This window comes from Gymnoscopelus microlampas (genome assembly GCF_963454915.1).
Source record: "Gymnoscopelus microlampas genome assembly, chromosome: 16".
Lineage (NCBI taxonomy): Eukaryota > Metazoa > Chordata > Actinopteri > Myctophiformes > Myctophidae > Gymnoscopelus > Gymnoscopelus microlampas.
This window is the reverse complement of record NC_139953.1, coordinates 49,815,096-49,827,656: the sequence shown is the minus strand read 5'-3', so window position 1 is coordinate 49,827,656 and position 12,561 is coordinate 49,815,096. Positions and strand designations below refer to the sequence as shown.

The following is a 12,561-nucleotide window of genomic DNA, read 5'->3' as shown; positions in this document are numbered from 1 at the left end:
CTGAGATGTAAAGATGTCTGAGTTATCACTGAGATGTAAAGATGTCTGAGTTATCACTGAGATGTAAAGATGTCTGTGTTATCACTGAGATATAAAGATGTCTGTGTTATCACAGAGATGTAAAGATGTCTGAGTTATCACTGAGATGTAAAGATGTCTGAGTTATCACTGAGATGTAAAGATGTCTGTGTTATCACTGAGATATAAAGATGTCTGAGTTATCACTGAGGTGTAAAGATGTCTGTGTTATCACTGAGATATAAAGATGTCTGTGTTATCACTGAGATGTAAAGATGTCTGAGTTATCACTGAGATGTAAAGATGTCTGTGTTATCACTGAGATATAAAGATGTCTGAGTTATCACTGAGATGTAAATATGTCTGTGTTATCACTGAGATGTAAAGATGTCTGAGTTATCACTGAGGTGTAAAGATGTCTGTGTTATCACTGAGATGTAAAGATGTCTGAGTTATCACTGAGGTGTAAATATGTCTGTGTTATCACTGAGATGTAAAGATGTCTGAGTTATCACTGAGATGTAAAGATGTCTGAGTTATCACTGAGGTGAAACATGGATGGAATGACACAGTAATGTGTGTTCTCACTGTAGATGCATGATATTTAGATCTGTCCTTTGCTATGAGTTCCACTATTCTGTCATGACATGCTATGTACATCCCTTTGTATTCATAACAGCCATTCAAGATGTGTGACAGTGTTTCAGTGATCTGTTCTCTGGTGCAATGAGGATATTTATATTTACAAGTATTAGGTATTTAGTCAATTATAACTAATCAATTAAAATGTGATTCTCTGTTCAACAGGGAGCCATGTGTCTAAGCATTGCACACGGTTTGAACAAACATCATGTGAACCGTGTCTTGAGGGAACCTACATACATGTGCCTAATAATCGGCCTGATGACTGTTTACCATGTAACCCCTGTTCTGCAGGTACACACTGATACATGTTAGAGTTAATAGACGACTTGATTGTTTGGATACATACACTTATAGTCCGGGAGTCATGGGGCTTAACGTGGTTTCGTCGGTAAAAGTTTTTTTCTCAACTGATTCTTGCTGCTGGGGGTCCCCTCTTAAGGATTCAAGAGGGTGCCCGGTGAAATCCCTTGAGCATTTTTTATTATTAACCCCTTAATGCCCAAAACACAAAGAATTCACCCAAAATAGACTTCTATGGTATTTCATGCAAAATACTTGATCTAATTGCTTAAAATTTGCTTTCTACAGTGTGTATCCATGTAAGTGGATGTGTACAGTGCACTAGATTTAATACTTGTAAACTTTTAAATATTAACCCCTTCATTCCCAGAACAACTTAATCTTTAAACTGTGATATTGTGAAATAGAACATGTACAGAAATCAAATCAAATGCATCAGATCTGCTTTCTACTAAGTCTAATAGTGGAACTGGTCATGTTCCCTTTTGGATGAATGCATATTAACCCTTTGAGGCCAACCATCTTTTAGTCATTAACCCTTAAATGCCCAAAACAAAAAACGTTTTTTATGGCATTTTATGCAAAAATATTGATTTAGCGCATAACATTTGATTTCTACAGTGTTTATCAATGAACGTGGATGTGTAAAATTTTGTTTTTTGATTTCACATTAGAACATTTCATAGATATTAACTCCTTCACACCCGAAGCACCAAAATCCATTAAAAATGTTGATTTATGACATGTTATGCACAGTAAATCAATTCAAATGCTTCAAATTAGCTGTATAAGAAATTAATAATGTTTATGTGGAAGTGGTCATATACAGCATATCCCATGTTAAGGTCCAATGATACCAACTGACCACATTTTCCTGAGACACCAGAATCAGAGACGGAGACAAGAACCAAGTTTAAAGGAATTTATAAAAGAAAAAGGAAAGAATCCTATCTAAAACTGTCTTGAGCATCCTACAACATAACAGTGACAGGACAATGTGCATGGCAAACCATGTACTCTGCAGCTGCATTTTTTGGAATTGCATGGGTTGTCAGTTTTGCAGCCACATTTAATCATTTGCAAAATGTAGTCTGGGGCAGGTTTGCAACCTTCAGGTAGAGTGGTTGGGCTCAGTGACCTGTTAATTATGTCTTTTTCCCATCCAAATTTCACTGGGTCGCATGCTGGTGGAAGATGCCCGTCAACGGACGCTGCTTGCAGCCTGCGGGCCCAACCAGGCGCGGAGGGACCACGTGCGGAGAGGCCTCGATGGCCTGTCCTCCGCACTCCTCCGCGGCCGACCCCGGCCTAGCGAGACCGAGACGCACCGTCTGACCAAGTTGCCCTGCCACGGACCGCCTGAGGGCCCCCGCTGTCGGCCTCGCCTCGAGCCCCATCACGGGGCTCGGCGAGGTGATCCGTATGCGGCGGGGGCGCAAAGGCGCACTCCGGAGACTCCGTTTCTCAAACCCTGCTTGCGTCGCGTACTCCGGCGACCGACCAAACAGCTGCGTACCGGGCCACGGGCGTCGATCCCCCGTAACATGCCGTCGACCTGGCTAGGGGGCAAAGGAGGAAGTGGTGACCGTCGCAGTGCACGCCGCCGGGAGACTATACCTCCGAGATTCCGCGGCCGGCTCCGGTCAACTCCCCCGTGTCTTGTCTATCCCTATCCCGTTTGATAGGCCGTGTGTTCTTTGTGGCGTACCTATCGTCGGTGGCCTTTCACTCCATGATTTGACGGTAAGGTACAAATGCAGTAAATGATACCTGGGAGAGCTCTAACCCGCGTGCGGTGCGGTGCCACTTTCCTCGGTGCAAACCGGTTATCGTGGACCAGCGCCGGGCGTTGGTTAACTTTTCCTGTGGGCTCTGTTCGTTCAGGGCCCTCTCACGTGCCGGCCGGACCAATCACATGCTAAGCAGACACAAAGAACTGAACATGCCAAGCGAGAACCCGGGACGTGGGAGACAGCAGGTTCGGGGGCGTAAGCACCGGCGTTGGACCGTGGAGGAGGTCAACGAGCTACGAGTTCTTATGAACCGTCCCAGAGATACCTGGTCGTGGAAGTCCGTGGCTAAAGACCTGGGGCGGGGGAGGACGGAGGAGCAGGTGAGGGGTAAGGCTTGTAGCCTTGAAAAGGCTGACCGTGCGAGAGGCGGTCGTCCCCCAGTCGTGCTGGATGATGAAACACTTGTCCAAGGGCTGAAATGTCCTGACACAATTCCGTTACAGCCCGGGTTGATGAAACAGGCGCTTCGACGTCTTGTAGAAGACGCGGGTATTGATGGGGTCAGACTGGGGGAAGACTCCGACCTCTTTTTGAAGATTGAAGAGTGCTCGGTGCGATCCATTGAAGCCAAAGCTAACTGGCTAATTAGTAGCCTGGGGTCTCCGCCGAAACAGTTGCGTCGCCAGAGAGAGATAAGTGGAGAAGTGCCTGGCAGAAGGGGCAGTCGCCTGCAAAGGTTTCACCGCCGGGTGTTTCTGAGGCGGCTGTACCACTCTGATAGGAAGCGGTTAGCCAAAACTGTCCTAGACGGGGACAATGTTATCGGGTGTCCGATACCCATGCATGGAATACATCGTTTCTACCAACATGCTTGGGGACTAGAGCGACCGTTTCTTGGACTGGGCCATTTCCGTTCCTTCGGTGGGGCTGACAATACTGTCCTCGGCGATTTGATCTCGGGTGAAGAGGTTCACTCTTGACTCCAGCGCATGCAGAATGGCAAAGCGGCCGGTCCCGACGGTATCACTCGTTCCGCTTCTATGGGACCCTGACGGCTCGCAACTCGCGCACATCTACTCGTCGTGGTTGGTCGCTGGCTATGTCCCCCAGTGCCTGAAGCGGTGCCGTACGACGCTTATCCATAAAAGTGATGACCCCGCCAAGCTAGTCCTACTTGGCAACTGGAGGCCCATTACCATCGCCTCGGTGATTATCGGTCTCTTTTCCCGTATCCTCGACGGGCGAATGAGAGCCGTCTGCCCCTTACACCCTCGACAGCGGGGGTTCATTCCCTCGTCTGGCTGCTCGGAGAACTTGATGTTACTCGAGTCAGCGTTAAAGCACAGTGAGGGGCAGGGCAAACCTTTGGGCGTGGTGTTCATCGATTTCCAAAAAGCGTTCGATACGGTCTCGCATCAACACCTCCGGGCGGTGCTGGAGGGGCGGGGTCTCGACCGGCACATGGCGGACGTAATCTTTGCGGGCTACGATGGATGTACGACGAGGGTCAGGTGTGGGGGAGGGACAACACCAGACATTGAAATGAAGGTGGGTGTGAAACAGGGTGACTCCCTGTCTCCCCTACTTTTCAATCTAGCGGTTGATCCATTAATCACCACTATCGAACGCGAAGGGCGGGGATTCTCCTTCGGGGATGTCTCCGTGGTGGCGATGGTGTTTGCTGACGATCTAGCATTGTTTAGTGACTCAAGGGAAGGCATGCGGAGAAACTTGAACATTCTGGGGGCTTTCTGCCAACTTACCGGCATGCGGGTTAACGCCGGTAAGTGTCATGGGTTCTTTATCGAAAAGAAGGGCGGCCGGCTCATCTACAATGTTAACACCGATTGGGCCTTTGACGGTGAGCTGTTGCACCTGATCGATCCTGCTGGTTACGAGAAATATCTCGGCCTCAGAGTGAGCCCGCTTGACGGTTTTTTGGCTCCGGCCTGCGAAGCCTCGATCTCCGTGTGGAGTGACAGGATCGGCAGGGCCCCCCTCGATCCCCGAATGAAGTTTGATCTGTTGAACCGCTTTGCCCTACCGAGGGTTCTTTACACCGCGGATCACTTAGGCACCGCCCCCACACCCTTGAGGGATGTAGACAAGGCTATCCGGGTCAGAGTGAGGGAGTGGTTCCGCTTGCATCAATCGTCTAGCAACGGGATCCTCTACTCAAGCAATTCCGATGGCGGCATCGGCCTCTTGCAGCTCCGCTCGGTTGTCTCTGCAGCCCAGGCCCGCCGAGTCTTCCGACTCGGGTTGTCCAATGACATTATCCGGAAGGTGGCTCGCACGGTTATTGGGGCGGATAAGTTGAGGCAGTGGTGGCTTAGGGCTGGGGGAATATATATATATATATTTTTTAAATGTTTTTTCCTTTTCTTTTTCCCCCCCAGGGGAATATGTTCTGTAGATATTTTTGTGCAGGATGCTCAAGATGGAAGGCTTGAAAGGGTTAATGTGCATTCATCCAAAAGGAAACAAGTTCCACTATTGTAGAAAGCAGATCTAATGCATTTGATTTGATTTGATTTCTGTGCATGTACAATATCACAGTTTAAAGATTATGTTGTTCTGGGCAGGAAGGGGTTAATATTAAAAAATGCATACATATTAAATCTAATGCACTGTACACATCCACTTACATGGATACACACTGTAGAAACCAAATTTAAGCATTTAGATCAAGTATTTTGCATGAAATACCATAGAAGTCTATTTTGGGTGAATTTTTAGTGTTTTGGGCATTAAGGGGTTAATAATAAAAAATGCCCAAGGGATTTCACTGGGCACCCTCTTGAATCCTTAAGAGGGGACCCCCAGCAGCAAGAATCAGTTGAGAAAAAAACTTTTACCGACGAAACCACGTTCAGCCCTAAATCACCCTTTGACTCTCGGACAAGTTATACATGTTATGAAACAAGACAAACCATCCATAGATCTAAGGCAGATCAAATGCCATTACTTGGCCAGGTCACCCGTGTAGAATTCAGCACTCAAGGAATATAAATTATGAACTACAATCCACATTTTGATGAAGAATTATGATGTCTTTTTCAGTCAAAATATATTGCACTTTTGTTGTTGAATTGTATTTAGTTTTGCATTTGAAAAGTGTTTTGCTCTCATCTTTAAACTGAACTCAATGTAATCCACAGCTCCTGGTCTGAAAGTGAAGAGTCCATGTACATCAACATCTAATGCAGTGTGTGGAGCATCAGAGGGATTCTACTGTGTATTTCCAGTAGAGAATGGATGTTTTGAAGCAAAGAAACACAGCAGCTGCAGACCTGGTCAATATGTTGTTCAAAAGGGTTAGTCGATTTATAAAATAACTTTTTTTCTATTAGTCATCCCATGGAGACTTGAATTCATGGATATTTTACTGTTTTTGTCTCATTCCTAAGACAATAATTTGATGACCGGCAGTGGTTCCGGTAGGAGACACAAAGAGTCTCTTCTGTGTCTCCTACCAGAACCGCTGCCTACTGGTCCGCTGGTCATCAAAGTATTGGCTTAGGAATGAGACAAAAACAAACAAAATATCCATGAATTTTCTGGGTGACTAATCCATAGAAAAAAAGTGTTTTTTGGGGTGAACTATCCCTTTAAGAAGCCATCATTATTGATCATGACACAGGAATCCTTTCAGCTGATCCCCAAAGAATGTTCCTCTCTGTTTGATATAGAAAACATTAAATCAGAAGTGAACATTTAGGACACTCAGGTGGCTCAGTGGTAAAGTATCTGCCCATCACCACGGAGATGGTCCTTAAACCCCTCTCTTCTAAAGAACCTAGTAGACAGTGGAAAGAGACAGTGGTTATTATCACTAAATGTCACCTCCTCCATGTTAATCAATTAAGAACCATTTCCATGATATCGTAGTAAACTAAAATGTTCTATCAGTTGGACTTAAAGGAGAATTCCGGACCACATGATGTCATTATGTCCTAGGACGAGTGGTGCAGTAGAAAATCTCGGCTCGTGAGACATCCACAGGGGATCCTCTCACACAGACACTGTGGACAGGTTTCTCTCATTAGGAAAGTCAGATATGAACAAAAAAATCACACCCTGTGTGAAGGAAGCGGTGCCTTTGGGGCGGGGCGTAACTCATTTCAGTTCGTCCCTATTGGTGGTCTGAGTCCACTTACCAAATTTGTACTTGGTAGCATGCTGCAAACTGGAATAATGGCTGTTTAAAGCCCAGCCAATGGGCAGACAGAGGGGGTGGGGCTTAAGTAATTACATTTTGTCCCTATTGGTGGTTTTAGTCCATGCACAAAATTTGTACTCCGTAGCATGCTGCGAACGTGAGTTATGGCTGTTTAAAGGCCAGCCAATGGGAAGACAGAGGGGGCGGGGCTTCAGCAATTCATGCTGGTCCCTATTGGTGGTCTAAGTCCACATACCAAATTTGGACTTGGTGGCATGCTGCAAACTGGAGTTATAGCTGTTTTAAATCCCGTGCCCTAAACGGGCGGACGGACATAACATACGCGGGGGGTCCCTGGACCCCGCTGTGATAACTTCAGAAATTCATGCTCGTCCCTATTGGTGGTGTAAGTCCACATACCAAATGTGGACTTGGTGGCATGCTGCAAACTGGAGTTATAGCTGTTTTAAATCCTGTGCCCTAAACGGGCGGACGGACAGAACATACGCGGGGGGTCCCTGGACCCCGCTGTGATAACTTCAGAAATTCATGCTCGTCCCTATTGGTGGTGTAAGTCCACATACCAAATTAGGACTTGGTGGCAGGCTTCAACCTGGAGTTATAGCTGTTTTAAATCCCGTGCCCTAAACGGGCGGACGGACAGAACATACGCGGGGGGTCCCTGGACCCCGCTGTGATAACTTCAGCAATTCATGCTCGTCCCTATTTGTGGTGTAAGTCCACATACCAAATGTGGACTTGGTGGCATGCTGCAAACTGGAGTTATAGCTGTTTTAAATCCTGTGCCCTAAACGGGCTGACGGACAGAACATACGCGGGGGGTCCCTGGACCCCGCTGTGATAACTTCAGAAATTCATGCTCGTCCCTATTGGTGGTGTAAGTCCACATACCAAATTAGGACTTGGTGGCAGGCTTCAACCTGGAGTTATAGCTGTTTTAAATCCCGTGCCCTAAACGGGCGGACGGACAGAACATACGCGGGGGGTCCCTGGACCCCGCTGTGATAACTTCAGCAATTCATGCTCGTCCCTATTGGTGGTCTAAGTCCACATACCATATTTGGACTTGGTGGCATGCTGCAAACTGGAGTTATAGCTGTGTAAAATCCCGTGCTCATCATCCCGTGCTGATACGGACGGACGGACATACGGACAAAGTCAAGTGTAGAGCGGTTGGCACCGCTAAAAAAAAAAAAAACATGATAAAACTATGCGATCTAGAGCACGTCCTCTCTAATTTTTAGCTGTGGTGGACCTGGGATGGAGTTAAGTGTTTCTACTGTACCACTTATCCTAAGACATAAAAACATCATATTAAGGTAAGAACAAGAATGACAAGTCATAATAAAGCCGCATGCGGCAGGCTTTTTTGGCCCCAATCTTGTCAACAACACAACATTTAACTATAAAGAAATGAAGATGACAAAAGACAGCTAATGGTTGTCAGGTGATGGACAATTAACACGTTGCAGAATGAATGAAAGATGCAATCAGAGTGATGCACAGCGAGCCACACAGTATAGGCAAAATAATAATAGTATTCAAATAGTAGCTTTAAGGCTACTAATCATTTATAGAGTTCTCAAAGGGCCTGAAAATGAAGGCTCGGCCCTAACTGGGCCCGACTGGGCCGGCCCGGGGCTCGGCCCGAACCCGATTATTGCCATCATGTTAGGCCCAAAACCCGAAAAAAAAGAAAAGAAGATTTTCGATTTTTTGTTTTATTAAATATTTTTAATATTGCTATTCTGTTCTGAATATATATTTATCTATTATGAAGATGGCGCTGACGGCAGCGGACATTAACCTACACTGTGCTTACACTGTGCTGATTTAAATGAAGTTAAATCCTTATCTTGCTCACGCACCTCTGTGCAATGAGATGCATCGTCTGCATTTCTCTGCCTCTCTCGACCGAGTCTTTGTCTCCCCCCTCCCCCCCCCCCTGACTGTTTGAGACCGACTCGAGACTGTTGTTAACCTATTAGCTTAAGTTTACACGCGTTGGGTGAACACTTTTATAATACTGAACTAAACGCGGGTGGATTACATTGTATTGTGAAAATCAGAAAGCACCGTTTCTGCCACTTGTGTAACTTAACACAACACGACGGCATAGAGCACGCCGGTCAGTTATCGTAACTCACAAAAACACATTGAACAGCCTGTTATACCTTCAAATTAAAACCATCTGAAAACGACACATGTGTAGTGTACTGCGTGTATGCACGTTCTCGCGCGTGGCTTGCTATATATGGAAAACTCACTCCTGCGTTCTTCAATTGATTTCTGAACGAACCTGACTACTGAATGTACACTATTGTTGAAGGCTGGTGTACTGTAGACCGAAATTGCCGTGGGTTTTTGTATTAAAAGGGCCCTTGATATGGATGCATCATGCGGTAGGCAGTAGCCCTGAAACATGAATGTAAACCATGGCTACATATGCGGCAAGGGATTACAAGAACGCTCGTGCCCAAACACACTCGCCCGGGTCTAATCCGGCGGCCTCTATCCGCGAAATGAATGGGGGTGAGTGTGTTTTGGGGCGAGTGTTCTGTTTACCTCGCCCAGAATCGCTTTTTTTTTTACTCTCTCTCACATGGTTAATACATTTGATTTTGGGATGTACAATACATGAAAATTACGGGATTAATAACGCAACTTGCGTCGAGAACTAATGGAGAGTGGACATTACCGCGTTTGGCTAAAAACAGTTAGTAACATCATACAAGCATACAAGCTAACTATTAGCCAAATTCGGCTAGCGCTCAGACGAATCCACTGAGAGAGGCGTGTCTAGTCCCATAGCTTGGGAGGACGAGGGCGCCCATTGGCTTAAACGACAGCCAATCACGCAAAAAAAGTGTTGCAAACATGAATACATGTCGGAAATCTGTTGGGTCAGAGTCAGACTGAATATAGAGCCGCTATGCTTTTCAGCATGCGGCTAAAAACATGGTCCGGAATTCTCCTTTAATGACAGCAAGTGCAGACAGGAAGCAGTTCCTCCCCTTTCAATTAAAACGTTACCCACTACTACAGACTGCACAGAATCACATAATGCTAGTTTAACCATGATTAACCTAGAATATACACAATACAATGTACATTACTGTGTTGCTCCCTTGCAGATAATTATGACCTGGAATAATAATAGAATGGTACATTATGTTCTCCTTGTGTTTGTGTTCTAACAGGAACATCCTCTACAGATACAGAGTGTGCTGACTGTACTGGTGACACATATTCAGACGGTTCATTTACAACATGTCAACCTCACACAGAGTAAGAGTCATTACAACATGTCAACCTCACACAGAGTAAGAGTCATTTACAGTATAGAGTGAAGTTCAACCCTGATCACACACATTCATCAAATGAACCAATTAAATGTTTCTTATCTGTCCTTCCAGCTGTGAGTCTATTGGACGTCTTCTGATAAAAGCAGGAAGTCATTCAAGTGATTCTACGTGTGAAGAGAAAACACATTCTAATCATTCTACATGTGGAAACGTTCCAGATTTAAAAACATACACTGGTGTCGTTGTTGTCGTTGTTGTTGTTGTTGGTGGTGGTGTTGTTGTTAGTATTGCTGTCGGTGTTGTTATTGGTGGTTTTGTTGGTGACTCTTTTGCTCGTCGTGATCGTAGCAGTACTAATAGGGCTGTTACTTTGTGTGGTTTAACATTTTTTTCTAGTATTGTAGGTCTCCAAAATACTATTGTCAAGGTCGGTTGTATGGGTTATTTTGATGTTTTCTTATATATAATGTGTGGTCATAACTTCGGTATTTGTTGTGGTTTTGTCATTTGTTTTCTTAAGGATACGATTATTTTGGTTTGTGCTGTTTTGGCTGCTAATGGTATCCATATTACTAGAATTATTAGAGGTGGTGCTGTTTTTCCTTGTATTATAAATATTGTTGTTGTTGTTGTCGGTGTTGTTGTTGGGGTGGTGTTGATTAGAAGATCCTGTCATAAGAGAAGATGTGGTAAGTTTACATTTAGACGACTTGACTTAGCAAACGTTTTATTCACAATATACTTCTGGCTATAAAACTATTACTTTGTATAAGCTTCTCATTGTTATTCTACAGCAAGAAGAACAAACGTTACACAGCAGGTTTGTTTCCCCACACTCTTCTATTTAACACATTTACAAGTGTACAAGTGTTATACTGTCACTACACCTTGGGAAAACTGAATCCATTCTCTTTGGGACCAAACATTCCCTCAGTAAGATGAAGGTAAACTATCTCAAGGTCAAAGTCGATGACACAATCATGTCTAGCAAAGAAGAGATGACCTATTTGGGATGTATTCTTGACAAATACCTGACAGGTGAAAGCATGGCAACAATGGTGGTCAAAAGAGTAAACCAGAGAACCAGATTTATGGGCAGAGTTTCCTCTTTTGTCAACCCTCAGGCCCTCAGGACTCTTTCAGGGGTCCTTATTCAGCCCCTTTTTGACTATGCTTGCACCACTTGGTACTCCAACACCTCAGTGTCACTGAAGACTAAGCTTCAAACCTCCCAAAACAAACTGATTCGACTACTTCTCGGACTGGGGCCCACCTCTCTCCCACGCCTAGGCTGGCTCAGGGTGGAAGACAGGGTTAGACAACTAAAAATGGGACTGGTCTTCAAAATTGTAAATGCAGATTTGCCCGAAATGCCCCCTATACCCTGTCTAAATACCTCCAAAAAGTTAGTGACACCCACAGTCACAGAACTAGAGGGAGCGTAAACAACAATCTGGTACCACCCACGCATAAAACAAACATGGGCAAATTCTCCTTCTACAGCACTGCCACCCAGGTATGGAATAGTCTAACCCCATCCCTCAAAAAATGCAGTTCACTGGGCTCATTTAAAACAGCCCTAAAAACTCATCTTTCTGGAGGCCAAAAGAGGAGGTAGTACCAGTTTGCCATTAGACAGACGACCCCCCCCCACCCCTTTTTTTTTGTACATTTTTTTTTGTTTTGTACATAGTGTTATTGTCTCTGTATTATTAGGTTGATATTTGAACTGCTTGGGACTGTCATGACATCAGTCGGGAACTACTTTTTTGGACAGACCTTTTAGACAAAGTATTATAAATGTAATTGTGATGTTTTACTTTTTTTGGCTTAATAAAAATTAATCAATAAAATGTAAACATATATTAAAAAAATATGTAGTATGTATGTAGATGCATCTTGCTCATTTAGGATTATCTTTCTATATTCAAGGTCACAGTGGGACCTTCAGAAGAAGATAAACAGGTAGGATCCATCTGAACACCTTACTTCATAAATGTATAAAGTCTTATACAAACTATGTCAGATGTCTCTCAACAGTAAACATGTTCTCCAGGTTGTTTGGTGTTTATGTCTGTGTGTCCGTTATTAGCGTTTACTCAAAATAAAATGATTCATTTTTTTTTACTTGACATACCAGTAAAATACATTTCAGTGAGTGCACTGTGCACCCCTTACACATGCATATTACATACTGTGACGTGTACTCTGCCCTCCTCACTATACCTGTGTGTGTGTGTGTGTGTGTGTGTGTGTGTGTGTGTGTGTGTGTGTGTGTGTGTGTGTGTGTGTGTGTGTGTGTGTGTGTGTGTGTGTGTGTCAGTCTGTCAGCATGGAGCTCCAGGATCTTCCCGACAGCATCCAGCCACAGGACCAA

At 44.7% G+C, this 12,561-nt stretch overlaps 1 protein-coding gene across 1 annotated transcript in view; it reads left to right on the top strand.

The window, feature by feature from the left end:
• Positions 1 to 12,153, top strand: part of LOC311063942 (tumor necrosis factor receptor superfamily member 14-like) — a gene marked incomplete at its 3' end in the record, with an annotated part of 14,713 nt that extends 2,560 nt beyond the window's left edge. The window contains exons 3-7 of the mRNA XM_084083572.1: positions 826 to 954; positions 5,858 to 6,013; positions 10,080 to 10,167; positions 10,296 to 10,352; positions 12,117 to 12,153. Of these exons, the coding sequence (XP_083939698.1) occupies positions 826 to 954; positions 5,858 to 6,013; positions 10,080 to 10,167; positions 10,296 to 10,352; positions 12,117 to 12,153 (467 nt within the window). The remainder of the gene's footprint in view (positions 1 to 825; positions 955 to 5,857; positions 6,014 to 10,079; positions 10,168 to 10,295; positions 10,353 to 12,116) is intronic.
• Between the last annotated feature and the right edge of the window lie 408 nt (positions 12,154 to 12,561).